Consider the following 26240-nt stretch of genomic DNA (forward strand, 5'->3'; position numbering starts at 1 on the left):
CGGAAGTACCGGTCGAAGACGTGGTAAGGATCGAGCCGGATCTACTCGTCGTCGGAGCTGTCCTCATCGTCGTTATCCTCCTTATCCTCCTTCGATGGCAGTCCGACCATGGCACGGACCGCCCGATTCTGCTCTCGGGGCGAGGGCGCGTGTGTTCCTCCGCTGTCGTTTCTTCATAATGCGGGCGCGGATGGCTCCCTCCTCTGCGACAGCCCGCGCCGCCGCATCAGCCGTCTCCGCCATTTCCGCCGCGATATGGTCCTCGGCGTCCCTTATCCTCTCCTTCCCATGGCGGGCTTCCCATTTCTGGGTGGGACTCATAGTCTGCCCAACCGGTGATGGGGAAGGAGAGATTTTCCGGCTATCGGGACCGCGATGATCCAGCCCCAGAGGACCAGAGCGCCCGTTGATCCTACTCAATGGAGTCATGCCAGACAAATCCGTCCGTCGGCCGGGCGCTGTCCTCCCTGGAGCGACGGAGTGCAATGCGGACCGCCATTGCCTCCTCCAACCCACACGAGATGACACCCCAGTTCACGGATTCGGACAGGTCGGAGTCAGACCCGCTGCCTGCCATGTCGAAGGGAGTGGAGGGAGAGAAGTGTGAAGTGGCTAGGGTTTGATCCGGCGAGCGGATGGGGACGAATATATGTGGGGTTGGGTGGGCCTGCTTGGGCCGGGTCCGACGTGGCAGACGCGCCCGGGGCCCCCATATCCGCCCCATTTTTGGGTTGAATATGAGGTGTGTCAGTCAGCCCGGGCGTTTAAGGTGTCCGTCTGGGTCGAAAAATCATGACCGGTCAGTGACCGGGCGGGCCGCCCTGGCATTTGAGGAGGGTTTGGGGCGCTCGGTTCTAGATGCTCTTAGAATCTATGCCCTGCTCATGAAGACGAGGCAGGGGGCAGCTTCCTGAAAATGGAATAAGGTTCACCCTGCCTAGCCTCCGTTCTGATGATGCGTCTAGAGTCATCCAAGAGCGTGTGGAGGTGTGTCTCCGGCGGATCTCACAGGATTTGCTCAGTGTTGGTCTTCAGTGGAGTGTTGGTCTTTAGTGGATCTATTTGGATCCACTCTTTCCTCGCCTTCGTTCATGTGTTTGCATGTTGAATCCTTTCGATCTATTATTCTCTCCATCGACGATGGTTGCTATTTCTCGTGCAATGGTCCTCTAGGGCCTTAACACGACGGCTTTTTTTATTTTCTACAGCAACAAGTTTGGCCCGGCTCCGGTTAGGGGCGGGCGATGAAGGTGGCATGCCTTCAGCTCACTCCAGTACTTGTAGTCATCGCTAGGTGATCTATAGGCATAAATGTAATTTTAGCTCACATGTTTTCATTGCAATCTCTCTTTATTATAAGACTGACTCCTCACATGTTTTCATTGCAATCTCTCTTTATTCTAAGACTGGCTCCTACTGGAGCATCTATGTTAAGCATGGCAAAGTCATCCACTCAATCTCAAGTTAGCTTAGACGGTAGATGCCTATTATGGGTTTATCATCACGCGCAAGGGGGCGTCAGATACATTTGGCCATGGCCGCAATGTAGTAATTTCATCGACAATGTAGTTCCCGAGGATGCATGTTGTAAGTTTCATAACAGAAAAAAAAAAGGAAGGCGGATGATAGCTCGCCGTCATCCGTCTCAAACTGTCAAATGCACATCATCACAGCCGTTGCTCGTCCCGATCCACATCCACGCCTTCCCTCCCGTAACACCCGCAGTTCCATCCGCAAACACCCGTTCGCAGCATGATGGTGCCTGCGCGACTCACAGCACCATGTCAGGATGTCGCCTACGTACATCCTATTACCCGCCCTCGCAACATGTCGGTGAGCAGTTTCATAGCAGGTCGAGGAAGTGGCTGGACTTCCAAGATCTGTCTCACAGCACCGCCGAGGAAGTGGCCGGCCTTTCAAGATCAGATTGCAATAATGGCTGTTGTTTATGACCACGCCGTGCAGCACCGTAGCTTGGGCGCCATCGAGGTCCTGCATAGACAAACAGATCTTCTGGTCCATATAAAGCCCTCGTTGTTGGCTTGCAGCAGCCTGGCTGTTGGAACGAGGGAGTCACTCGACTAAGACATCTATGGAGACGACTTGAACAGCGGACAAGAACTACAAAGGTTTAGGTCTTCTTTGATTCATAGAATAAAAATTTTATAGAAATAGAAAAATCATAGAAAGTGAGACGACACAGGAATTCCTACAAAAATCATAGGAATTCCTACAAAAATCCTACAAACAAAGAGGCCTTAAATACACAGCACGGTTCGTAAGAATCTGTTTTGTTCGTCGAGGACACCGCAAAGGTCATTTAAAATCATGGTTTGGGCGATTTTTTATAAGCAATTTATGCGTTCCCTCAACTAAGTTATACAATGATGCAGGATAGCATAACGTAGGGATCATTTGAGGGATCAAACAGGAAAAACTCATACGATGAAAAATATTCCAAAACACAACAATATTGAATCCAGTACATGAGACGATCATGGGTTTCACAAAGTATGAGCTAGCAGTATTTAGACGACACAGATAACAGGCCAAAAATTTCCACTCAGCCAAACCAGATGCTACAAACTGCTCTAACGAATAGGCGGATAGGTTATGTAGAGCTTCCTTCTCTAGGCCTTCCTGGCGATCTGGGACTCAGCCTGCGCGAATAAAGATCAAAACACCTATTAGGAGAGCTCAAAACAGCATATACAACAAGAGCATCGCATAGCATGAGCAGCTGAGCAAGGATAAATGGAAAGAATACGCACCTCCTTCTTCACCGGCTCTTCCTTCTCCGACAAGATCAGCTCAATGTGGCATGGGTTGGACATGTAGGCTGCAACAAGATAGAGGGAGCCATGAGCAATTTTCAAAGATTGCCTGAAACATTACTACTAAGATGAAGCAGGTGTTTCAACAAACTTACGGTTGATGCGTCCATGGGCACGGTAGGTCCGGCGCCGCTGCTTCTGGGCCTGGTTCACTTGGATGTGTGAAATGTAGAGAGCATCAACATCAAGACCTTTCACCTGTAGAGCAGATACTGGAGTTATAAAAAGCTGACAAGTTATCATGGACACATAAACTAAGGCAGTCATGGTAAGATAACGGACCTCAGCATTGCTCTCAGCGTTCTTTAGAAGATCCAGAACGAACTTAGCAGACTTGGCAGGCCAGCGTCCCTGACCATTGGGCTGACGGTTCTTCACCTGGGCTGTGCGTCCAACACCACGGCAGTACCTCCGGAACGGGATGGCTTGCTTGTGTGCCAACACATCCTCAAGGTACCTCTTGGCCTTGTTGAGCGACATCTTCCTCAGGGCAAGCGCTGTTTCCCTAGTGTTCTGCAATTTCAACCATCCAGGTCAGGAAATCAACACTGGTAGCTTTACAACAACAGTTAGGCAGATCAGATAATACACCAAACATCAATATGAACAGACAGAGTTCTATCATTTAAGGTTCAAAAAAAGAGCCAAGTATAACTGCAAGCTCAACTTAACTAACAAGGACACCATGCATTGTATGGGCAAGAACACAAAAAATCAGCAATCAGACATTGGAACACAGATCAATAAAAGTCTGAATAACAAAATGTGTCATCGTTTATTGAACCAAAAGACATAAAACACATAGTACTGTGTCCAATGGTTCACCCAAGAACAATGATCATAATGTTCCTAAAGCTTATGGGGACACTGCTTATAAAGAGCAAAGCATCCTGCTTTTTTTTCTTTAGGGTCACAACAAAAGAAGCAGCTCCAGACATAGCAGGTAACTCATTACCTCAAAATAGTGAGGTTACCAGTCAACCACAAAAAATTGACATTACCAAGGAATGTGTCTTCGTTTACTGAACCAATAGACATAAAACACAAAGTACTGTGTCCATCGGTTCACCCAATAACAATGACAATGTGATCTTCCTAAAGTTTACGGGGACACTGCTTATAGAGAGCAAAGCATCCTGCTTTTTTACTTTAGGGTGATAGCAAAAGAAGATCAAGAACAATAGCTAACTAACAACCAGGAGTGAACTGTATCCATAGCTTGGTGAAAGTAGGCATTTGTTGTGGCATATTGAACAACAAACCCAACATTTAACGGTGAAGTGCATATAATTGACATAAAATGTGCCATCATTTACTGAACCAATAGACATAGAACACAAAGTACTGTGTCCACTGGTTCACCCAAAAACAATGAAAATAATATTCCTAGAGATTACGGGGACACTGCTTATAGAAAGCAAAGCATCCTGCTTTTTTTCTTTAGGATGCAAATGAAAATGCGAACTGCCACAGAAGCTGCACTTGTTTTCAAGTTTCAGAGGATTGCATTTTCCTGAGTCTAGAGGATACTGTATAACTTATAAACCACACCCTGCTTACGAGACTTGTCACTTAAAACTGTCTCAGGTGGTACATAGAGGAACTAATGCACTAAATCACTAGCTGGTTCATCACATGCCAAACAATGGGATTATGGGAATTTGTGGCTGCAGCCAAATCGGTTAGTATACTATTCGAACTAAACTATAACTACCAGCCTTATCAAAGATAAATGCACACCACACATCGAGACCAGCTAATCCTTCTAACGATAGGCTTCCAAACTTAAGTTGACAAGCCATTCAGTGAAAGATCCGTTGAAAAGCGTTATCGGGATTAGACTCGGGAGCTCACCTTGAAATGAACACGCAGGTCCCGGCCCATGGCCTTGGCGGCTGCAAGAATCAAGGGAAAATGCACACATGAGTAATCAGCAGATCTGCGGAAATCATCATACGACACGGCGAAAACAAATCCATCCGTCTCCTCGAGCAGGGGAACTTACACTTGGTGGGATTGGCGGGATCCGTCGAGTACTTCACCTGGAAACCAAGAACGAGAAACGAAACACACGGAGTCAGAGCAAAACAAAGGAACATAGACGCTGGGCAAACGGGCGTGAGAGGGGGAGAGAGAACGAACCATGGCTGCGGCGGCGCGGGAGAGAAGGCAGCGGCGGCGGCGAGAGCGAGGGGATGGGAAGGTTGGGAGAAGCGGTCATTTATATAGGAGCATCGAGACCTAGAAGCAAAACCCTATCGGGCTTCGAATGGGCCAATCTGTGGTCGCGGGGTCGAGTATGAAGCCCAGTTACAAACAGTAGGCTGAAGCCCAGCCCAGTGACCAGACCACCAGACCCGATATCGGTTGTCCTCTTCTTCTTCTGTTTTACCTTTTTTCGTGTGCAATTTAGAGGGCTTTATTCAGAAAATGCATCTATATCTGTACTAATATAAAAATACTTTAAGAGGCAGATCCTACTAATCTCGTCCATTAAATCAGGTCGATCCACCGACTAAACTGCTCCAACGACGAGCGCACAACATGTTTAGCGTGTAATTAATATCATACCAAATATAGCACGAATCACGTTGATAGGTTTTGACGAACTTTATTTTTCGCAAAATAACAAAGGAAAAAACCCAAATAGGGAAGACATGTTTCTCTTTCCGAGAGACATGACCGTGCCACTCACGAAAGCAAATTCACGTCTCCACGAGAAGTAAATCCATGTCTATTGCGAAAGGAAAAAAATACGATTTTTTTTCTTTTCCAAGAGGCATGGTCATGCCTCGCAGAAGCAAATTTGTGTCTCTCATGGCAGGAAAAAACGCCTTTTTTTACCTTTCTACGAGAGGCACGACTGTGCCTACGCGTAAGCAAATTCGTGCATCTCATGGTAGGAAAAAACATGTTTTTTTTTCTTTTATGAGAGGAAGGGTTGTGCCTCTCGTGTAAGAAAATCTGTGCCATAAGTAAATTTATGTCTCTCGTGGAAGAAGAAAAAATGCATTTTTTCTTTTTCGAGAGGCAAGATCCACGGAAGCAAATCCTTGCCTCCACCAGAAGTAAATCTATGCCTTTCACTAAAGCAAATCCATGTCTCCATGGGAAGTAAATCCATGTCTATTGCGAAAGGAAAAAAATACATTTTTTCCAAGAGGCATGGTCATGCCTCGAGGAAGCAAATTTGTGTCTCTCATGGCAGGAAAAAACGTCTTTTTTTACATTTCTGCAAGAGGCACGACTGTGCCTACGCGTAAGCAGATTCGTGCATCTCATGGTAGGAGAAAACATGTTTTTTTGTGAGAGCAAGGGTTGTGCCTCTCGTGTAAGAAAATCTGTGCCAGAAGTAAATTTGTGTCTCTCATGGAAGAAGAAAAAATGCATTTTTTTCTTTTTCGAGAGGCACGGTCCGCAGAAGCAATTCCGTGCCTCCACCAGAAATAAATATGTGTCTCACGTGATCATTTAGATGACTCGATGGATGTCTATCTAACTGGGAGTTTTTAAGTATTATGATTAACTGAACTTAATTTATCATGAACTTACTCCTGATAGTATTTGCATTTTTATGTTGTAGATCAATAGCTCGCGTATATCTCCTCTGTTTTATTTTTGATATGTTCCTAGAGAAAAACTATGTTGAAAGATGATAGTATCAATGGTACGGACTGGGTCTGTGATCTGAGGATTATACTCATTGTTGCACAGAAGAATTATGTCCTTGATGCACCGCTAGGTGACAGACCTATCGCAGGAGCAGATGCAGACGTTATGAACGTTTGACAAGCTCGATATGATGACTACTTGATAGTTTAGTGCACCATGCTTTACGGTTTAGAACCGGGACTTCAAAAATATTTTGAACGTCATGGAGCATATGAGATGTTTCAAGAGCTGAAAATGATATTTTAAACTCATACCCGTGTTAAGAGGTATGAGACCTCTGACAAGTACTTTGCCTACAAGATGGAGAAGAATAGCTCAGCTAGTGAGCATGTGCTCAGAATGTCTGGGTACTACAATCGCTTGAATCAAGTGGGAGTTAATCTTTCAGATAAGATAGTGATTGGCAGAGTTCTCTGATACGTCCATTTTGCACCATGCTTTTATATCGATATTTATTGCATTATGGGTTGTTATTACACATTATGTCACAATACTTACGCATATTCTATCTTATTTTACAAGGTTTGCACGAAGAGGGAGAATGCCGACAGCCGGAATTCTAGACTGGAAAAGGAGCAAATATTAGAAACCTATTCTGCACAACTCCAAAAGTCTCGAAACTCCACGGAAGTCAGTTTTGGAATATATAAAAAATATTGGACGAAGAAAGCACCGGAGGGGGGCCACCCACCATCCACGAGGGTGGGGGCGCGCCCCCTGCCTCATTGCTCCCCCTGGCAGGCCTCCGGTGCCCATCTTTGGCTATATGAAGTCTTTCGCCCTGGAAAAAATCATAAGCAAGCTTTCGGGACGAAACTCCGCCGTCACGAGGCGGAACCTTAGCGGAACCAATCTAGGGCTCCGGCGGAGCTGTTCTGCCGGGGAACATCCCTCCAGGAGGGCGAAATCATCACCATCGATCCTCTCATCGGGAAGGGGTCAATCTCCATCAACATCTTCACCAGCACCATCTTATCTCAAACCCTAGTTCATCTCTTGTATCCAATCTTTGTCTCAAAACCTTAGATTGGTGCGTGTGGTTTGCTAGTAGTGTTGATTACTCCTTGTAGTTGATGCTAGTTGGTTTACTTGGTGGAAGATCATATGTTCAGATCCTTTATGCATATTAATACCCCTCTGATTATGAACATGAATATGATTTGTGGGTAGTTATGTTTGTTCATGAGGACATGGGAGAAGTCTTGCTATAAGTAGTCATGTGAATTTGGTATTCGTTCGATATTTTGATGAGATGTATTTTGTCTTTCCTCTAGTGCTGACATGTGAACGTTGACTACATGACACTTCACCATTGTTTGGGCCTAGGGTAAGGCATTGGGAAGTAATAAGTAGATGATGGGTTGCTAGAGTGACAGAAGCTTAAACCCTAGTTTGTGCGTTGCTTCGTAAAGGGCTGATTTGAATCCATATGTTTCATGCTATGGTTAGGTTTACCTTAATACTTCTTCTGTAGTTGTGGATGCTTGTAAGAGGGGTTAATCATAAGTGGGATGCTTGTCCAAGGAAGGGCAGTACCCAAGCACCGGTCCACCCACATATCAAATTATCAAAGTACCGAACTCGAATCATATGAACGTGATGAAAACTAGCTTGGCGATAATTCCCATGTGTCCTCGGGAGCGCTTTCCTTTACATAAGAGTTTGTCCAGGCTTGTCCTTTGCTACAAAAAGGATTGGGCCATCTTGTTGCACATTATTTACTTTTATTACTTGTTACCCGTTATAAATAACCTTATCACAAAACTATCTGTTACCGATAATTTCAGTGCTTGTAGAGAATACCTTACTGAAAACTGCTTATCATTTCCTTCTGCTCCTCGTTGGGTTCGACACTCTTACTTATCTAAAGGACTACTATAGACCCCCTATACTTGCAGGTCATCAAGACTCTTTTCTGGCGCCGTTGCCGGGGAGTGAAGCGCCTTTGGTAGGTGGAATTTGATAAGGAAAAATGTATATAGTGTGCTGAAATTTACTGTCACTTGTTACTATGGAAAGTAATCCTTTGAGAGGCTTGTTCGGGGTATCTTCACCCCGATCAGTAGAGCAAAGAGTTGCTCCTCAACCTACTGAACCTACTGAAAATGTTACTTTGAAATTCCTTGGGGTATGATAGAGAAACTGCTAACTAATCCTTTTACAGGAGATGAAACATTGCATCCCGATTTGCACCTAATCTATGTGGATGAAGTTTGTGGACTATTTAAGCTTGCAGGTATGCCCGAGGATGTTATCAAGAAGAAGGTCTTCCCTTTATCTTTGAAGGGAAAGGCATTGACATGGTTTAGGCTATGTGATGATATGGGATCATGGAACTACAAACGATTGAAATTGAAATTTCATCAGAAGTTTTATCCTATGCATCTGGTTCATCGTGATCGTAATTATATATATAATTTTTGGCCTCGTGAAGGAGAAAGCATCGCTCAAGCTTGGGGAAGGCTTAAGTCAATGTTACATTCATGCCCCAATCATGAGCTCTCGAGAGAAATTATTATTCAAAAAATTTAAGCTCGGCTTTCTCTCAATAATCGCTCCATGCTCGACACTTCTTGTAATGGTTCTTTTACGATGAAGACTATTGAATTCACATGGGATTTATTGGAAAGAATTAAATGCAACTCTGAAGATTGGGAACTCGACGAAGGTAAGGAGTCGGGTAGAACACCTAAGTTTGATTGTGTTAAATCTTTTATGGATACCGATGCTTTTCGTGAATTTAGCACTAAATATGGACTTGACTATGAGATAGTAGCTTCTTTTTCTGAATCCTTTGCTACTCGTGTTGATCTCCTTAAGGAGAAGTGGCTTAAATATCATCCTCCCATTGAAGTAAAAATAGTTGAACCTATTAAAGTTGAAGAAAATACTATCACTTATAATGTTGATCATATTGTTCCTACCACTTATATTGAGAAACCACCTTTCCCTGATAGAATGAAGGATCGTGCTAAAGCTTCAACTGTGGTTCGTAAGAGTAATACTAGAACACCTACACCCTCTGAGCAAATTAAAGTTGAACCAAGTATTGCTATGGTTAAAGATCTCTTGTCTGATAATATTGATGGGCGTGTTATTTACTTTTGTGATGAAGCTGCTAGAATTGCTAGACCTGATACTAAAAATAAACATAGACCTGCTGTAGGCATGCCTGTTATTTCTGTTAAAATAGGAGATCATTGCTATCATGGCTTATGTGATATGGGTGCTAGCGCGAGTGCAATACCTCATTCTTTATATGAAGAAATTATGCATGATATTGCACCTGCTGAGATAGAAGGTATTGATGTTACAATTAAGCTTGCCGATAGAGATACTATTTCACCGATTGGGATTGTTAGAGATGTTGAAGTCTTGTGTGGGAAAGTTAAATATCCTGCTGATTTTCTTGTTCTTGGTTCCCCACAAGATGACTTTTGTCCCATTATATTTGGTAGACCCTTCTTGAATACTGTTAATGCTAAGATATATTGCAAAAAATATATTGTTTCTGTTGGTTTAGGGGATATGTCTCATGATTTTAATTTTTCTAAATTTCGTAGACAACCCCATGATAAAGAATTTCCTAGTAAAGATGAAATTATTGGCCTTGCTTCCATTGTCGTGCCTCCTAATGATCCTTTAGAACAATATTTGCTAGACCATGAAAATGATATGTTTATGAATGAAAGAAGGGAAATAGATGAAGTATTCTTTAAACATGGACCTATTTTGAAACACAACTTGCCTGTCAAAATTCTAGGGGATCCTCCTCCACCCGAAGGTGATCCCGTGTTTAAGCTTAGACCATTGTCTGATACTCTTAAATATGCTTATCTTGATGAAAAGAAGGCATATCCTGTTATTATTAGTGCTAACCTTTCAGAATAGGAAGAAGAGAAATTATTGAAAACTCTGAAGAAGCACCGTGCTGCTTGATACGTCTCCAACGTATCTATAAGTTTTGATTGTTCCATGCTATTATATTATCTGTTTTGGATGTTAATGGGTTTTATTTTACACTTTTATATTATTTTTGGGACTAACCTATTAACCCAAGGCCCAGCGCAAATTGCTGTTTTTTTCCTATTTCAGTGTTTAGCAGACAAGGAATATCAAACGGAGTCCAAACAGAATGAAACCTTCGGGAGCGTGATTTTGGAACAAACGTGATCCAGAGGACTTGGAGTGGACGTCAAGCAACCAACGAGGAGTCCATGAGGCAGGGGGCGCGCCTACCCCCCTAGGCGCACCCTCCCCCCTCGTGGGCCCCTCGTGGCTCAACCGACCTACTTCTTCCTCCTATATATGTTCACATACCTCGAAAACATCCATAAGCACCACGAAACCCTATTTCCACCGCCGCAACCTTCTGTACCCAAGAGATCCCATCTTGGGGCCTTTTTCGGAGCTTCACCGGAGGGGGCATTGAACATGGAGGGCCTCTACATCAACTCCATGGCCCCTCCGATGATGTGTGAGTAGTTTACTTCAGACCTTCGGGTCCATAGCTAGTAGCTAGATGGCTTCTTCTCTCTCTTTGGATCTCAATACAAAGTTCTCCTCGATCTTCTTGGAGATCTATTCGATGTAACTCTTTTTGCGGTGTGTTTGTCGAGATCCGATGAATTGTGGGTTTATGATCAAGTCTATCTATGAACAATATTTGATTCTTCTCTAAAATCTTTTATATGATTGGCTATCTTTGCAAGTCTCTTCGAATTATCAGTTTGGTTTGGCCTACTAGATTGATCTTTCTTGCAACGGGAGAAGTGCTTAGCTTTGGGTTCAATCTTGCGGTGCTCGATCCCAATGACAGAAAGGGAAACGACACGTATTGTATTGTTGCCATCGAGGATAAAAAGATGGGGCTTATATCATATTGCTTGAGTTTACCCCTCTACATCATGTCATCTTACCTAAGGCATTGCTCTGTTCTTATGAACTTAATACTCTAGATGCATGCTGGATAGCGGTTGATGTGTGGAGTAATAGTAGTAGATGCATGCAGGAGTCGGTCTACTTGTCACGGACGTGATGCCTATATACATGATCATGCCTAGTTATTCTCATATTTTCTCGCTTTTCTATCAATTGCTTGATAGTAATTTGTTCACCCACCGTAATACTTATGCTATCTTGAGAGAAGCCACTAGTGAAACCTATGGCCCCCGGATCTATTCTCCATCATATAAGTTTCCAATCTATTTTATTTTGCAATCTTTACTTTCAATCTATATCATAAAAATACCAAAAATATTTATCTTATCATATTGTCTCTATCAGATCTCACTCTCGTAAGTGACCGTGAAGGGATTGACAACCCATTTATCGCGTTGGTTGCGAGGTTCTTATTTGTTTGTTTAGGTACGAGGGACTTGCATGTGACCTCCTACTAGATTGATACCTTGGTTCTCAAAAACTGAGGGAAATACTTACGCTACTTTGCTGCGTCACCCTTTCCTCTTCAAGGGAAAACCAACGCAGTGCTCAAGAGGTACCAAGAAGGATTTCTGGCGCCGTTGCTGGGGAGTCTATGCACAAGTCAAGACATACCAAGTACCCATCAAAAACTCTTATCCCTCGCATTACATTATTTGCCATTTGCCTTTCATTTTCCTCTCCCACTTCACCCTTGCCGTTTTATTCGCCCTATTTTTCCGTTCCCCTTCTCTTTTCTAGTTTGCCTCTTTTGCTTGTTTCTTGTTTGCTTGTGTGTTGGATTGCTTGCTCGTCATGATGGCTCAAGATAATACTAAATTATGTGACTTTTCCAATACCAATAATAATGATTTTATTAGCACTCCGATTGCTCCTCTTACCGATGTTGAATCTTGTGAAATTAATGCTGCTTTGCTGAATCTTGTCATGAAAGATCCGTTTTCCGGCCTTCCTAGTGAAGATGCTACTACCCATCTAAACAACTTTGTTGATTTGTGTGATATGCAAAAGAAGAAAGATGTGGATAATGATATTGTTAAACTGAAGCTATTCTCGTTTTCTCTTAGAGATCGTGCTAAAACTTTGTTTCCGTCTTGCCTAAAAATAGTATTGATTCATGGAATAAGTGCAAAGATCCTTTTATCTCTAAGTATTTTCCTCCCGCTAAGAACATCACTCTTAGAAATGATATTATGAATTTTAAGCAACTTGATCATGAACATGTTGCACAAGCTTGGGAGAGGATGAAATTAATGATACATAATTGCCCTACACATCGTTTAAATCTTTGGATGATTATACAAAAAATTTATGCCGGATTGAATTTTGCTTCTAGAAGTCTTTTAGATTCGGCCACGGGAGGCACTTTTATGGAAATCACTTTAGGAGAAGCTACTAAAATCCTAGATAATATTATGGTTAATTATTCTCAATGGCATACTGAAAGATCTACTAATAAAAAGGTGCATGCTATAGAAGAAATCAATGTTTTGAGTGGAAATATGGATGAACTTATGAAATTGTTTGCTAATAAAAGTGTTTCTTCTGATCCTAATGATATGCCTTTGTCTATTTTGATTGAGAATAATAATGAATCTATGGATGTGAATTTTGTTGGTAGGAACAATTTTGGTAATAACGCGTATAGAGGTAATTTTAATCCTAGGTCGTTTCCTAGTAATTCCTCTAATAATTATGGTAATTCCTACAACAATTATTATGGAAATTATTATAAGATGCCCTCTGATTTTGAATCTGATATTAAATAATTTATTAGTTCGCAAAAAAGTTTCAATGCTTTGATTGAAGAAAAATTGTCTAAGATTGATGAGTTGGCTCGGAACGTGGATAGAATTTCTCTTGATGTTGATTCTTTGAAACTTAGATCTATTCCACCTAAGCATGATATCAATGAGTCTATTAAAGCTATGAGAATTTCCATTGATCAGTGCAAATAAAGAACCACTAGGATGCGTGCTAAAAAGGATTGCTTTGTGAAAGCATGTTCTTCTAGTTTCCATGATAATAAATATGAAGATCTAAAAATGATTAATGTGTCCCCTATTAAATATTTGTTTTGCAATATGAATCTTGATAATGATGGGACTGGAGATGAATCAACTTTAGTTAGAAGGCGGCCCAATGATTCAGAGTTTTTAGATCTTGATGCAAAAAATTGATAAAAGTGGGATTGGAGAGGTCAAAAATTTAAATAGCAATGAACCCACTATCTTAGATTTCAAGGAATTTAATTATGATAATTGTTATTTATAGATTGTATTTCCTTGTTGCAATCCGTGCTAAATTTTCCGCATGCTTATTGTCAAAATAAAACTTTCACTAAACATATCGTTGATGCTTTAATGCAATCTTATGAAGAAAAGCTTGAATTGGAAGTTTCTATCCCTAGGAAACTTCATGATGAGTGGGAACCTAGTATTAAAATTAAGATTAAAGATCATGAATGCTTTGCTTTATGTGATTTGGGTGCTAGTGTTTCCACGATTCCTAAAAGTTTGTGTGATTTGCTAGGTTTCCGTGAATTTGATGATTGTTCTTTAAACTTGCATCTTGTGGATTCCACCATTAAAAAACCTATGGGAAGAATTAATGATGTTCTTATTGTTGCAAATAGGAATTATGTGCCCGTAGATTTCATTGTTCTTGATATAGATTGCAATCCTACATGTCCTATTATTTTTGGTAGACCTTTCCTTAGAACGATTGGTGCAATTATTGATATGAAGGAAGGGAATATTAGATTCCAATTTCCGTTAAGGAAGGGCATGGAACACTTTCCTAAAAAAATTACCTTATGAATCTATTATGAGAGCCACTTATGGATTGCATACCAAAGATGATAATACTTAGATCTATCCTTGCTTTTATGCCTAGTTAGGGGCGTTAAACGATAGCGCTTGTTGGGAGGCAACCCAATTTTATTTTTGTTTATTGCTTTTTGATTCTGTTTAGTAATAAATAATTTATCTATCCTTTGTTTAGATGTGGTTTTATGCTTTAAATTAGTGTTTGTGCCAAATAGAACCTTTGGGAAGACTTGGGGAAAGTCTTTGCGATCTTGCTGTAAAAAGCAGAAACTTTAGCGCTCACGAGATTTGCTGTCATTTTTTATTGGAGAGTGCTATTTAGTTAATTCTTTTTTCAGATGATTAATAGATAAATTACTCACGTCCAGCAATTTATTTTAGAATTTTTGGGGTTCCAGAATTATTCGAAACCTACAGATTACTACAGATTGTTCTGTTTTTGACAGATTCTGTTTTTCGTGTGTTGTTTGCTTATTTTGATGAATCTACAGATAGTAATAGAGTTTATAGGCCATAGAAAAGTTGGAATACAGTAGGTTTAACACAAATATAATTAAATAATGGGTTCATTACAGTACCTTAAAGTGGTGGTTTGTTTTCTTTTACTAATGGAGCTCACGAAGATTTTCTTTTAAGTTTTGTGTTGTGAAGTTTTCAAGTTTTGGGTAAAGATTTGATGGATTATGGAACAAGGAGTGGCAAGAGCCTAAGATTGGGGATGCCCAAGGCACCCCAAGGTAAAATTCAAGGACAACCAAAAGCCTAAGCTTGGGGATGCCCTTAAGGCATCCCCTCTTTCGTCTTCGTCTTGGAGCTATATTTTTATTCGCCACATGATATGTGTTTTGCTTGGAGCGTCTTGTATGATTTGGGTCTTTGCTTTTTAGTGTACCGCAATCATCCTTGCTTGAATTGGAATTTATTAGAATACTCTATGTGCTTCACTTATATCTTTTAGAGCACAACGATGATTTTATTTTATAGAAATAATTGATCTCTCATGCCTCACTTACATCATTTTGAGAGTCCTTTAGAACAACATGGTAATTCACTTTGATTATAAATTTTAAATGCTAAGAGAAGTTGGATGCTTGATAGATTGTTTTGAGATATAAAGGTGGTAGTATTAGAGGCATGCTAGTTGAGTAATTGTGAAATTAATGAATACTTGTGTTGAAGTTGGCAAGTCCCGTAGCATGCACGTATGGTGTAACATCCCAAAATTTTCAATTTGGAATGTTATACATAGGTCATTCATGCATATCATATTTTATGGCATTTCGTTTCGCGATCCTCAAAATTCTAAGCAACTTAAGGACCCTCGGAGAGAGTTGGGGATTTCACCGTGTTCATATTTGAATTTTATCAAATATTGGAACGAGGATCACTTTGGTTTGATTTTATTTTCTCTCCAAAAATATTTCATATTAAAAATATATGAGAGGAGATAATATGACTTCTCCAAAATAAATGAAATATGGGAGGAAATATATTAAAATCAATATTTGATTTTTTATTCGGATTTTATTGCAATTTTATTTGAATTAGGAAAAATACACATTTTTCAAAATTACATTATAGGCCCAAATAAATGTTCACCCTGCCCGGCATTTTTTAGAGGACGGGGAAAATTTATTTCAGGATTTTTGGAGTATGTTTAGTATTTCTTTTCTTTATTTTTTTGCATGTCGGAATATTAAAAAAAAGGAAACCGACTCCGGGCCGTAACCGACCGGGACTCCGCCCGGCCGGCCTTTTTAAGCCGAGGCCGCCAGCCCCGCAGCCCACCCCGACGCGCGCCTCCCCAAATCCTAGCGCGCCGCCACCGCCGCTCGCTAGCCGCCGCCCCGCTTTGCCGCGCCGCCACCTCGCCGCGCCGCCCCACCACCTCGCCGCCGCCGCCTTGCCTCGCCGGAGCCACGCCGCCGCCCGTCGACCCACCGGATTTCGAGGTAGCCGTTGTTTTTTTAAAACCGTTCGGTTTTATTTTGAAAAACCCTAGTTTTGTTTTTTTGAATAGATCGGTTTTTCCGTCGGTTTCGTTCGTTTAAACGAACGCCGTTCACCCGTTAGTCACAGACAGCGAATGTTCGCTCGTTAGTCTGTTTGTTAGTTTTTCTTTTTCCAGGGTTTTTCGCGATTATTTTCGATCGCGATTTCTAATCCGATTTTCGTTTTAGTTTAACTTTTCGCTCGTTTATCGGAATCACGCGATTCAAGCGCCTGGATCTTCGTCTCGAAACCCTCTTTCCATTTAACCAACTTGAACAAGATTTTGGTACTGTAAAATTTGACTTTAGTCCATATTAGTAATTAGATCTTGTTTCTTTCGCAGTTTGAGTTTCGTTGCTCCGTTTGAATTAATTCTTTTTGCAAACCGGAGTTCTTAAGTTGAACTTTCTGGTTATTTCTTCTTATTTGAGTTTTACCCGTGCATCTTTGCTTGATTGCTTATGTATGCTATTGTTTTTTTGTGATAGAACACCCGGAGTGCGAAGCGTGCTACTACGAGTCTCTAGGTTTTGCGGATCATCAGCAAGGCAAGTAACACATTGATCATATTCTTTTCATACCCAGTTTTTATGCATTAGTACCAATCCTCAAACATTGCATGACTAGGGTATGATTTAACTTGTGGGTTTTTGTGAAGTAGATGATGAGTTAGAACCTATTACCTGTTTTACTATCAAACCCTGGGAGTTACATCTACGTTGTGCTTATATTGCTATGCTATGCTCGTAGATGTGGTTTGGTTTGAGAGATCCATGACAGATGTAAGGTTGTTAATTAATGGTTCAACTTAAGGTGGCAACTTTAATACACATCTGGGTGGATTGCTTGTTTGGGCACCTGGGGATATACCAGTGTTGTCAAGGAGATCCCGGGGTTATACCGTGTGATCCTCCTACAGTCCGCCACCCAGGCTCAAAGGGATCATGAGATTTTTCATGCTGGAAACTTTCGTGTGCAGCCACAAGCCATTATGGCTCTGGCATAGTTGAGTATGTTGTGTGACCTCTTTCAGTGGTGGGCTAGCAAATGTAGAGGGAAAGTAGGTGTAACTGTCCACCCGGAGTAAAGAGTTAATGCTTCTGAAAGACTGTGTCTCGGTCATCCGTTTCTCAAACACCATGTAGTGCGAGAAATCCAACGTAGGAGATCGAGTCTTGTGGGGAAAAGTGCGCAAACCTCTGTAGAGTGTACAAACTAATCATGGTTAGCCGTGTCCCCGATTATGGACATCTTGAGTATCTAGTACTTGGATTTTCCTATTGTATCACATCACTTAAATCTAATTTGTTGGGTTGGTAATTACTTTTAATTGGGATTGAGATGGGGGTACCATTCTCAATGTTTCAACTACCATGATAGTTAAAAATTAAATTTATTCCTTTGTTGTAGGGGAAAATTGGCTTTTCGCAAAAACATATAACAGTAGAGCCTCCACCAGCCATATATGCATATTGTGATAGCATTTATCTGTTCATTGCTCTACTGTGTTATATTGCCAGCATATTCCATGTGCTGACCCATTTTCGGGCTGCAACGTATTATGTTGCACACTTTTCAGACGACGAGTAAAGGTGTGATAGGTCGTTGTCATGCACTCAGCTATGCCGTTGGAGTTGATGGACTCACTTTATCTTCCAAGCCTTCCACTGTTATCGTATTAGATGGCCTTAAGCCATATTTATTGTTATAAGTTCTCTTTTGAGACATTCAGTGTAATAAGTGTGTGATTGCTACTCTGTTATAAATCCTTCGAGTATTGTGTGTGTCAGCATTACCGATACAGGGATGACACTGAAACACAGAGGCTTGAACGTTTGAGGTCAGGTCGCTACAAGATGGTATCAGAGCACACGCTGAATGTAGGACACAATCACTAAGAAACAGCCATAGGTCACTCTTCTCTACTCATTTATGACTCCTCTCCATTTTCTACTCTTTAGGATGGCGGACACAAGGAACAAGTTTGCACAACCGGATAAAGACACCCCCTTTAGACGACACTTGAAGGAAGTCACTAGATACCTGAACATTGGAATACCAAGCTTCACCGGGACCTACAATGCCACTTTACCAGAAGAGAAGCGTTGGATGATCCAAGTTCAATTTCCAGGAAGGACGTTCATGCCAGTCACTGAGTCCATAGAGTTTTCCTTTGATGCACCCACCTAGAGTCTAGGCAAGAGCATGGCAGCCCACATCGCCATGGGGCGCATTGGCGAAGTTTACCATAAGGATCTCAAGGATACTATCTACCAGATATGTGGGCGCCGGGATGAGCAATGGGAGATGATCAACACCAGGAAGGACAATTCCATTGCAGCATTCATCCAGGAGCTAAACCAGCACATTCGTCGCCAGGAGAACCAGATGTGCATAGGCATGATTGATTTGAAGAAGGCGTTGACAAGGATCACCGAGCTAGAAGAGGAACTCAAGGCTACACGCGACGATTATGAGGAGGAAATCGTTGTACTAGTGGAGAAGAATGACGACCTAACAAGGTAGCTAGGAGTTTTCATGGGAGACCCCGCACCAGGAGGAGAAGATGACGAACCTAAGGAGATTCGTTCTAAAGACTAAAGCATCATCAACGACATCGACTCCGACCCCGACGATAGTGATGATGACTATGAAGACGAAGTTGGAGCGGATATCATGGAGTCTTCCACCAGACTATATTTCTAGATGACCACCATATGATTAGTAGTATTTCCCCATGTAAATAGTATAGTCCGAGCACATTAACGATAGTTCTAGACTATTTGTATGCCCTTGCTTGATTGATTGAGTGATATGATTGTGTTTGTCTCATGTGCATATGGGTAGTTCTTTCTCACTAGACCTAAATTCTATTCTACTCTCTTCCCTCTAAACCCTCAGATGCCTCCGAGACGTGACCCCGAATTTACCTTTCCACCGGAGCTCACTCAGTTGATCCAGCAGCAGAATGCCTTGATGCAGTTGTTAGTTCAGAACCAAGGCAACAACAACAACCCACCGCCACCACCTCCAGTTGATAACTTAGCCCGCTTTCTGAGGTTGCAACCGCCGGTGTTTTCTAGTAGCACCGAGCCCATAGTTGCGGATGATTGGGTCCACGGGATTGGAAGGGAGTTGACCACTGCAGGATGTATAGATGCTGAGAAGGTGTGTTTTGCCGTGCACCAATTGGATCGACCAGCATCCTCATGGTGGGAGAATTACACAGCCACTTTTCCTATAGCCAGCGTTACATGGGACCAGTTTCAGCAGGCCTTTCGCACTGCCCATGTATCAGTAGGAGCTATGGCCATGAAGAAGCGTGAGTTTCGCAACTTATGCCAAGGAGGACGCACTGTTGACCAGTATGTGGATGACTTTAGTAAGCTAGCACGTTATGCCCCAGATGACGTTACTACAGATGCAGCTAAGCAAGAGAAGTTTCTGGAAGGACTAAATGATGAGCTAAGCATGCAGTTGATGGTAGCAACTTTCACTAACTACCAGGAGTTGGTAGATAGAGCTCTCATGATTGAAGGGAAGCAGCAGCAGATTGAGAATCGCAAGAGTAAGTATGGACAGGGGAAGTACAATTCTGGAGCACAGTAGAAGCCCCGTCTCACCCCGAACTCGGGAGGACTTGTCCATAACCATGGAGGCCACACTCACCATGGAGGAAGTTCGCATAATCATAATGGCCCAAGGAATGGGAATGGGAACGGAGCAAGTAGCAATCAGAACCGCTCGAACCCAGCCACACCCGCCAAGAAGGATTAAAGTCATGTTACTTGTTTCAAGTGCGGGAAGACTGGACACTACGCCAACAATTGTCTGGAATTGAAGAACGGCAATGGTAATGGAAGCGCTGGGAAGAAGCCCAACCCTTTCGATAGGGGACAAGTGAACCATGTGAACGTGGAGGAAGTTGAGGAGCAGCATGATGCAGTTATGGGTAAGTTTTTGGTTAACTCTTTTACTGCACTCGTTCTTTTTGATACTGGTGCATCGCATTCATACATATCAAGGGGATTCATGGATAAGTATAAGTTGCCCACTAAGATACTTAGGACACCCATGTTAGTAAGTTCACCAGGAGCTGAGTATATGGCAAGTCAAGGATGTTTTTAGATGCCATTGACCATTGGAAGACATGTTTTCCCCTCAGACCTGATAATTTTGGAGTCACAAGGATTGGATGTGATACTAGGAATGGATTGGCTATCGATGTATGAGGGAACATCGATTGCGCGAGTAAGTCAATTTTACTCACCACCCCTGAGGGAAAAAGGATCAAGTATGTATCTAGGCATGTGCCTAGGAGGAGCCAAGTAAATTCTCTCAGGGAGTTGTCCAGGAGGAAGTGCTGGTAGTGCAGGATTACCCGGATGTATTTCCAGAAGAGCTACCAGGCATGCCGCCAGATCGGGACATCGAGTTTTTGATAGAGTTGTTGCCGGGCACCGGGCCAATATCAAAGAGGCCACACCGGATGCCCGCAAATGATCTAGAAGAGATCAAGAAGCAGATTAAGGAGTTATTGGAGAAAGGTTACATTCGATGGAGCTCATCCCCATGGGGAGCCCCAGTGTTGTTGGTTGATACGTCCATTTTGCATCATGATTTTATATTACTATTTATTGCATTATGGGTTGTTATTACACATTATGTCACAATACTTATGCCTATTCTCTCTTATTTACAAGGTTTACATAAAGAAGGAGAATGTCAGCAGCTGGGATTCTGGGCTGGAAAAGGAGCAAATATTAGAGACCTATTCTGCACAGCTCCAAAAGTCCTGAAACTTCACGGAAGACGTTTTCAGAATATATAAAAAATACTCAGCGGAAGAAGTTCACCGGGGGGCCACACCCTGCCCACGAGGGTGGGGGGCGCGCCCCTACCTCGTGGGCCCCCTGGTGGCCATACGGTGGCCATCATCTGCTATATGAAGTCTTTCAATGAGAAAAAAGATCATAAGCCATCTTCTCAGACGAAACTCCGCCGCCACGAGGCGGAACCTTGGAGGAACCAATCTAGGGCTCTGGCGGAGCTGTTCTGCCGGGGAAACTTCCCTCCGGAAGGGGGAAATCATCGCCATCGTCATCACCAACGCTCCTCTCATCGGGAGAGGGCAATCTCCATCAACATCTTCATCAGCACCATCTCCTCTCAAAACCCTAGTTCATCTCTTGTATCCAATTCTTGTCTTCAAGTCTGGGATTGGTGCTAGTAGGTTGCTAGTAGTGTTAATTACTCCTTGTAGTTGATGCTAGTTGGTTTATTTGGTGGAAGATCATATGTTCAGATCCTATATGCATATTAATACCCCTCTGATTATGAACATGATTATGCTTTGTGAGTAGTTACGTTTGTTCCTGAGGACATGGGAGAAGTCTTGCTATTAGTAGTCATGTGAATTTGGTATTCGTTCGATATTTTGATGAGATGTATGTTGTCTCTCCTCTAGTGGTGTTATGTGAACGTCGACTACTTGACACTTCACCATTATTTGGGCCCAGAGGAAGGCATTGGGAAGTAATAAGTAGATGATGGGTTGCTAGAGTGACAGAAGCTTAAACCCTAGTTTATGCGTTGCTTCGTAAGGGTTTGATTTGGATCCATATGTTTCATGCTATGGTTAGGTTTACCTTAATACTTTTGTTGTAGTTGCGGATGCTTGCAATAGAGGTTAATCATAAGTGGGATGCTTGTCCAAGTAAGGACAGTACCCAAGCACTGGTCCACCCACATACCAAATTATCAAAGTATCGAACGCGAATCATACGAACGTGATGAAAACTGGCTTGATGATATTCCCATGTGTCCTCGGGAGCGCTTTTCTCTATATAAGAGTTTGTCCAGGCTTGTCCTTTGCTACAAAAAGGATTGGGCCACCTTGCTGCACTTTATTTACTTTTGTTACTTGTTGCTCATTACAAATTATCCTATCACAAAACTATCTGTTACCACTTATTTCAGTACTTGCAGAGAATACCTTGCTGGAAATCGCTTATCATTTCCTTCTGCTCCTCGTCGGGTTCGACAATCTTTCTTATCGAAAGGACTACGATAGATCCCCTATACTTGTGGGTCATCAAGACTCTTTTCTGGCGCCATTGCCGGGGAGTGAAGCGCCTTTGGTAGGTGGAATTTGGTAAGGAAAAATTTATATAGTGTGCTGAAATGTATTGTCACTTGTTGCTATGAAAAGTAATCCTCTGAGGGGCTTGTTCGGGGTATCTTCACCCCGACCAGTAGAGCAAAGAGTTGCTCCTCAACCTACTTAAAATGAAAATATCTGCTTTGAAATTCCTTCAGGTATGATAGAAAAACTGCTAGCTAATCCTTTTTGTAGGAGATGGAACAAAGCATCCTGATGAGCATCTAATATATGTGGATGAAGTTTGTGGATTATTTAAGCTTGCAGGTGTACCCGGAGATGTTGTTAAGAAGAAGGTCTTCCCTTTATCTTTGAAGGGAGATGCATGGACATGGTATAGGCTATGTGATCATATGGGGTCATGGAACTACAGACGATTGAAATTGGAATTTCATCAGAAGTTTTATCCTATGCATCTTGTTCATCGTGATCGCAATTATATATATAATTTTTGGCCTCGCGAAGGAGAAAGCATCGCTCAAGCTTGGGGGAGGCTTAAATCAATGTTATATTCATGCCCCAATCATGAGCTCTCAGGAGAAATGATTATTCAAAAAATTTATGCTCAACTTTCTGATAGCAATCGCACCATGCTTGATACTTCGTGTGCTGGCTCTTTTATGATGAAGACTATTGAATTCAAATGGGATTTATTGGAAATAATTAAACGCAACTCTGAAGATTGGGACCTCGACAAAGGTAAGGAGTCAGGTATGACACCTAGGTTTGATTGTGTTAAATCTTTTATGGATACCGACGTTTTCCATAAATTTAGCACTAAATATGGACTTGACTCTGAGATAGTAGCTTCTTTCTGTGAATGTTTTGCTACTTATGTTGATCTCCCCAAGGAGAAGTGGTTTAAATATCATCCTCCCATAGAAGTAAAAGTAGCTGCACCTATTAAAGTTGAAGAAAACATTGTCACTTATAATGATCCAATTGTTCCTACTTCTTATGTTGAGAAACCACCTTTCCCTGTCAGGATAAAGGATCATGCTAAAGCTTCAACTGTGGTTCGTAAAAGCAATATTAAAATTATACACCTTCTGAGCAAATTAAAGTTGAACCTGATATTGCTATTGTTAAAGATCTCTTGGCTGATAATATTGATGGGCATGTTAGTTATTTCTGTGATGAAACTGCTAGAATTGCTAAACCTTGTGCTAAAGATAAACCTAGACCTGTGGTAGGCATGCCTGTTATTTCTGTTAAAATAGAAGATCATTGTTATCATGGCTTATGTGATATGGGTGCTAGTGCTAGTGCAATACCTATTAGCCTATATAGAGAAATTATGCATGATATTGCACCAGTTGAGTTAGAAGATATTGATGTCACAATTAAACTTGCCAATAGAGATACTATATCACCAATGGGAATTGTTAGAGATGTTGAAGTATTGTGTGGGAAAACTAAATATCCTGCTGATTTTCTTGTTCTTAGTTCCCCACAAGATAGCTTTCGTCCCATTATATTTGGTAGACCCTTCTTAAACACTATTAATGCTACCATAGATTGCAAGAGGGATCTTGTTACTATCGGTTTAGATGATATGCCTCATGAATTTAATTTCTCTAAATTTAGTAGACAACACCGTGAAGAAGAATTACCTAGTAAGGATGAAATTATTGGTCTTGCTTCTATTGCCGTACCTCCTAGTGATCCTTTAGAACAATATTTGCTAGACCATGAAAATGATATGTTTATGAATGAAAGAAGGGAAATAGATGAAGTATTCTTTAAACAGGAACCTATTCTGAAACACAATTTGCTTGTTGAAATCCTAGGGGATCCTCCTCCACCCAAGGGTGATCCCATGTTTGAGCTTAAACTGTTGCCTGATACTCTTAAATATGCTTATCTTGATGAGAAAAAGATATATCCTGTTATTATCAGTGCTAACCTTTCAAAGCACGAGGAAGAGAGATTATTGAAAACTCTGAAGAAGCACCGTGCTGCTATTGGGTATACTCTTGATGATCTTAATGGCATTAGTCCCATTCTATGTCAACATAAAATAAATTTGGAAGAAGATGCTTAACCAGTTCGTGATCATCAACGACGGCTGAATCCTAAAATGAAGGAAGTGGTAAGAAAATAAATACTAAAGCTCCTTGAGGCAGGTATAATTTATCCCGTTGCTGACATTCAGTGGGTAAGCCCTGTCCATTATGTCCCTAAGAAGGGAGGTATTACTGTCATTCCTAATGATAAAGATGAATTGATTCCTCAAAGAATTATTACAGGTTATAGGATGGTAATTGATTTCCGCAAATTAAATAAGGCCACTAAAAAGGATCATTACCCCTTACCTTTTATCGATCAAATGCTAGAAAGATTATCCAAACATACACATTTTTGCTTTCTAGATGGTTACTCTGGTTTCTCTCAAATACCTGTGTCAGCCAAAGATCAATCAAAGAATACTTTTACTTGCCCTTTCGGTACCTTTGCTTATAGACGTATGCCTTTTGGTTTATGTAATGCACCTGCTACATTTCAAAGATGCATCATGGCTATATTCTCTGACTTTTGTGAAAAGAATTGTGAGGTTTTCATGGACGATTTCTCCGTCTATGGGTCTTCTTTTGATGATTGCTTGAGCAACCTTGATCAAGTTTTGCAGAGATGTGAAGAAACTAATCTTGTCTTGAATTGGGAAAAGTGCCACTTTATGGTTAATGAAGGTATTGTCTTGGGGCATAAAGTTTCCGAAAGAGGTATTGAAGTTGATAAAGCCAAGGTTGATGCTATTGAGAAGATGCCATGTCCCAAGGACATCAATGGTATAAGAAGTTTCCTTGGTCATGCCGGATTTTATAGGAGGTTCATTAAGGACTTCTCAAAAATTTCTCGGCCACTAACTAATTTATTACAAAAAGATATACCATTTGTCTTTGATGATGATTGTGTAGAAGCATTTGAAATAGTTAAGAAAGCATTGATCTCTGCACCTATTGTTCAGCCACCTGATTGGAATTTACCCTTTGAAATTATGTGTGATGCTAGTGATTATGCTGTAGGTGCTGTTCTAGGACAAAAAGTTGATAAGAAATTAAACATTATTCAATATGTTAGTAAAACCCTAGACAATGCCCAAAGAAATTATGCTACTACTGAAAAAGAATTCTTACCAGTTGTATTTGCTTGTGATAAGTTCAGACCTTATATTGTTGATTCTAAGGTAACTATTCACACGGATCATGCTGCTATTAACTATCTCATGGAAAAGAAAGATGCTAAACCTAGACTTATTAGATGGGTTCTCTTGCTACAAGAATTTGACTTACATATTGTTGATAGAAAGGGAGCTTAGAACCCCATTGCAGACAACTTGTCTAGGTTATGTGCTTGATGACCCACTACCTATTAATGATAGCTTTCCTGATGAGCAATTAAATGTCATAAATGCCTCTCATACTGCTCCATGGTATGCTGATTATGCTAATTACATTGTTGCTAAGTTTATACCACCTAGTTTCACATACCAGCAAAAGAAAAAGTTCTTCTATGATTTGAGGCATTACTTTTGGGATGACCCACATCTTTATAAAGAAGGAGTAGATGGTGGTATTAGACGTTGTGTGCCTGAGCATGAACAGGAACAAATCCTACGCAAGTCTCACTCCGAAGCTTATGGAGGACACCATGCTGGAGATAGAACTGCACATAAGGTATTGCAATCTGGTTTTTATTGGCCTACTCTCTTCAAGGATGCCCGTAAGTTTGTCTTATGTTGTGATGAATGTCAAAGAATTGGTAATATTAGTAGACGTCAAGAAATGCCTATGAACTATTCACTCGTTATTG

The 26240-nt window shown here is 41.4% G+C and overlaps 1 protein-coding gene and 3 non-coding genes across 4 annotated transcripts; all 4 read right to left on the reverse strand.

Annotated features, from left to right (window-relative positions):
• Positions 1 to 2421: 2421 nt before the first annotated feature.
• Positions 2422 to 5023, reverse strand: LOC119301161 (60S ribosomal protein L17-1-like). The gene is made up of 7 exons (XM_037578068.1): positions 4977 to 5023; positions 4840 to 4876; positions 4689 to 4729; positions 3117 to 3347; positions 2930 to 3032; positions 2772 to 2839; positions 2422 to 2660 (listed from the first exon to the last, which is right to left on the reverse strand). Exons 1-7 carry the CDS (start codon positions 4977 to 4979, stop codon positions 2631 to 2633), a joined length of 513 nt encoding a protein of 170 aa, XP_037433965.1. The 5' UTR covers positions 4980 to 5023; the 3' UTR covers positions 2422 to 2630.
• Positions 3596 to 3734, reverse strand: LOC119304710. Its single transcript, XR_005148427.1, has one exon. It is a non-coding gene; the product is annotated as a small nucleolar RNA snoR74 (small nucleolar RNA).
• On the reverse strand, positions 3840 to 3980 carry LOC119304709. The gene has a single exon (XR_005148426.1). It is a non-coding gene; the product is annotated as a small nucleolar RNA snoR74 (small nucleolar RNA).
• On the reverse strand, positions 4133 to 4271 carry LOC119304711. Its single transcript, XR_005148429.1, has one exon. It is a non-coding gene; the product is annotated as a small nucleolar RNA snoR74 (small nucleolar RNA).
• Positions 5024 to 26240: the final 21217 nt, after the last annotated feature.

Source organism: Triticum dicoccoides, chromosome 5A, assembly GCF_002162155.2.
Source record: "Triticum dicoccoides isolate Atlit2015 ecotype Zavitan chromosome 5A, WEW_v2.0, whole genome shotgun sequence".
NCBI classification, from domain to species: domain Eukaryota; kingdom Viridiplantae; phylum Streptophyta; class Magnoliopsida; order Poales; family Poaceae; genus Triticum; species Triticum dicoccoides.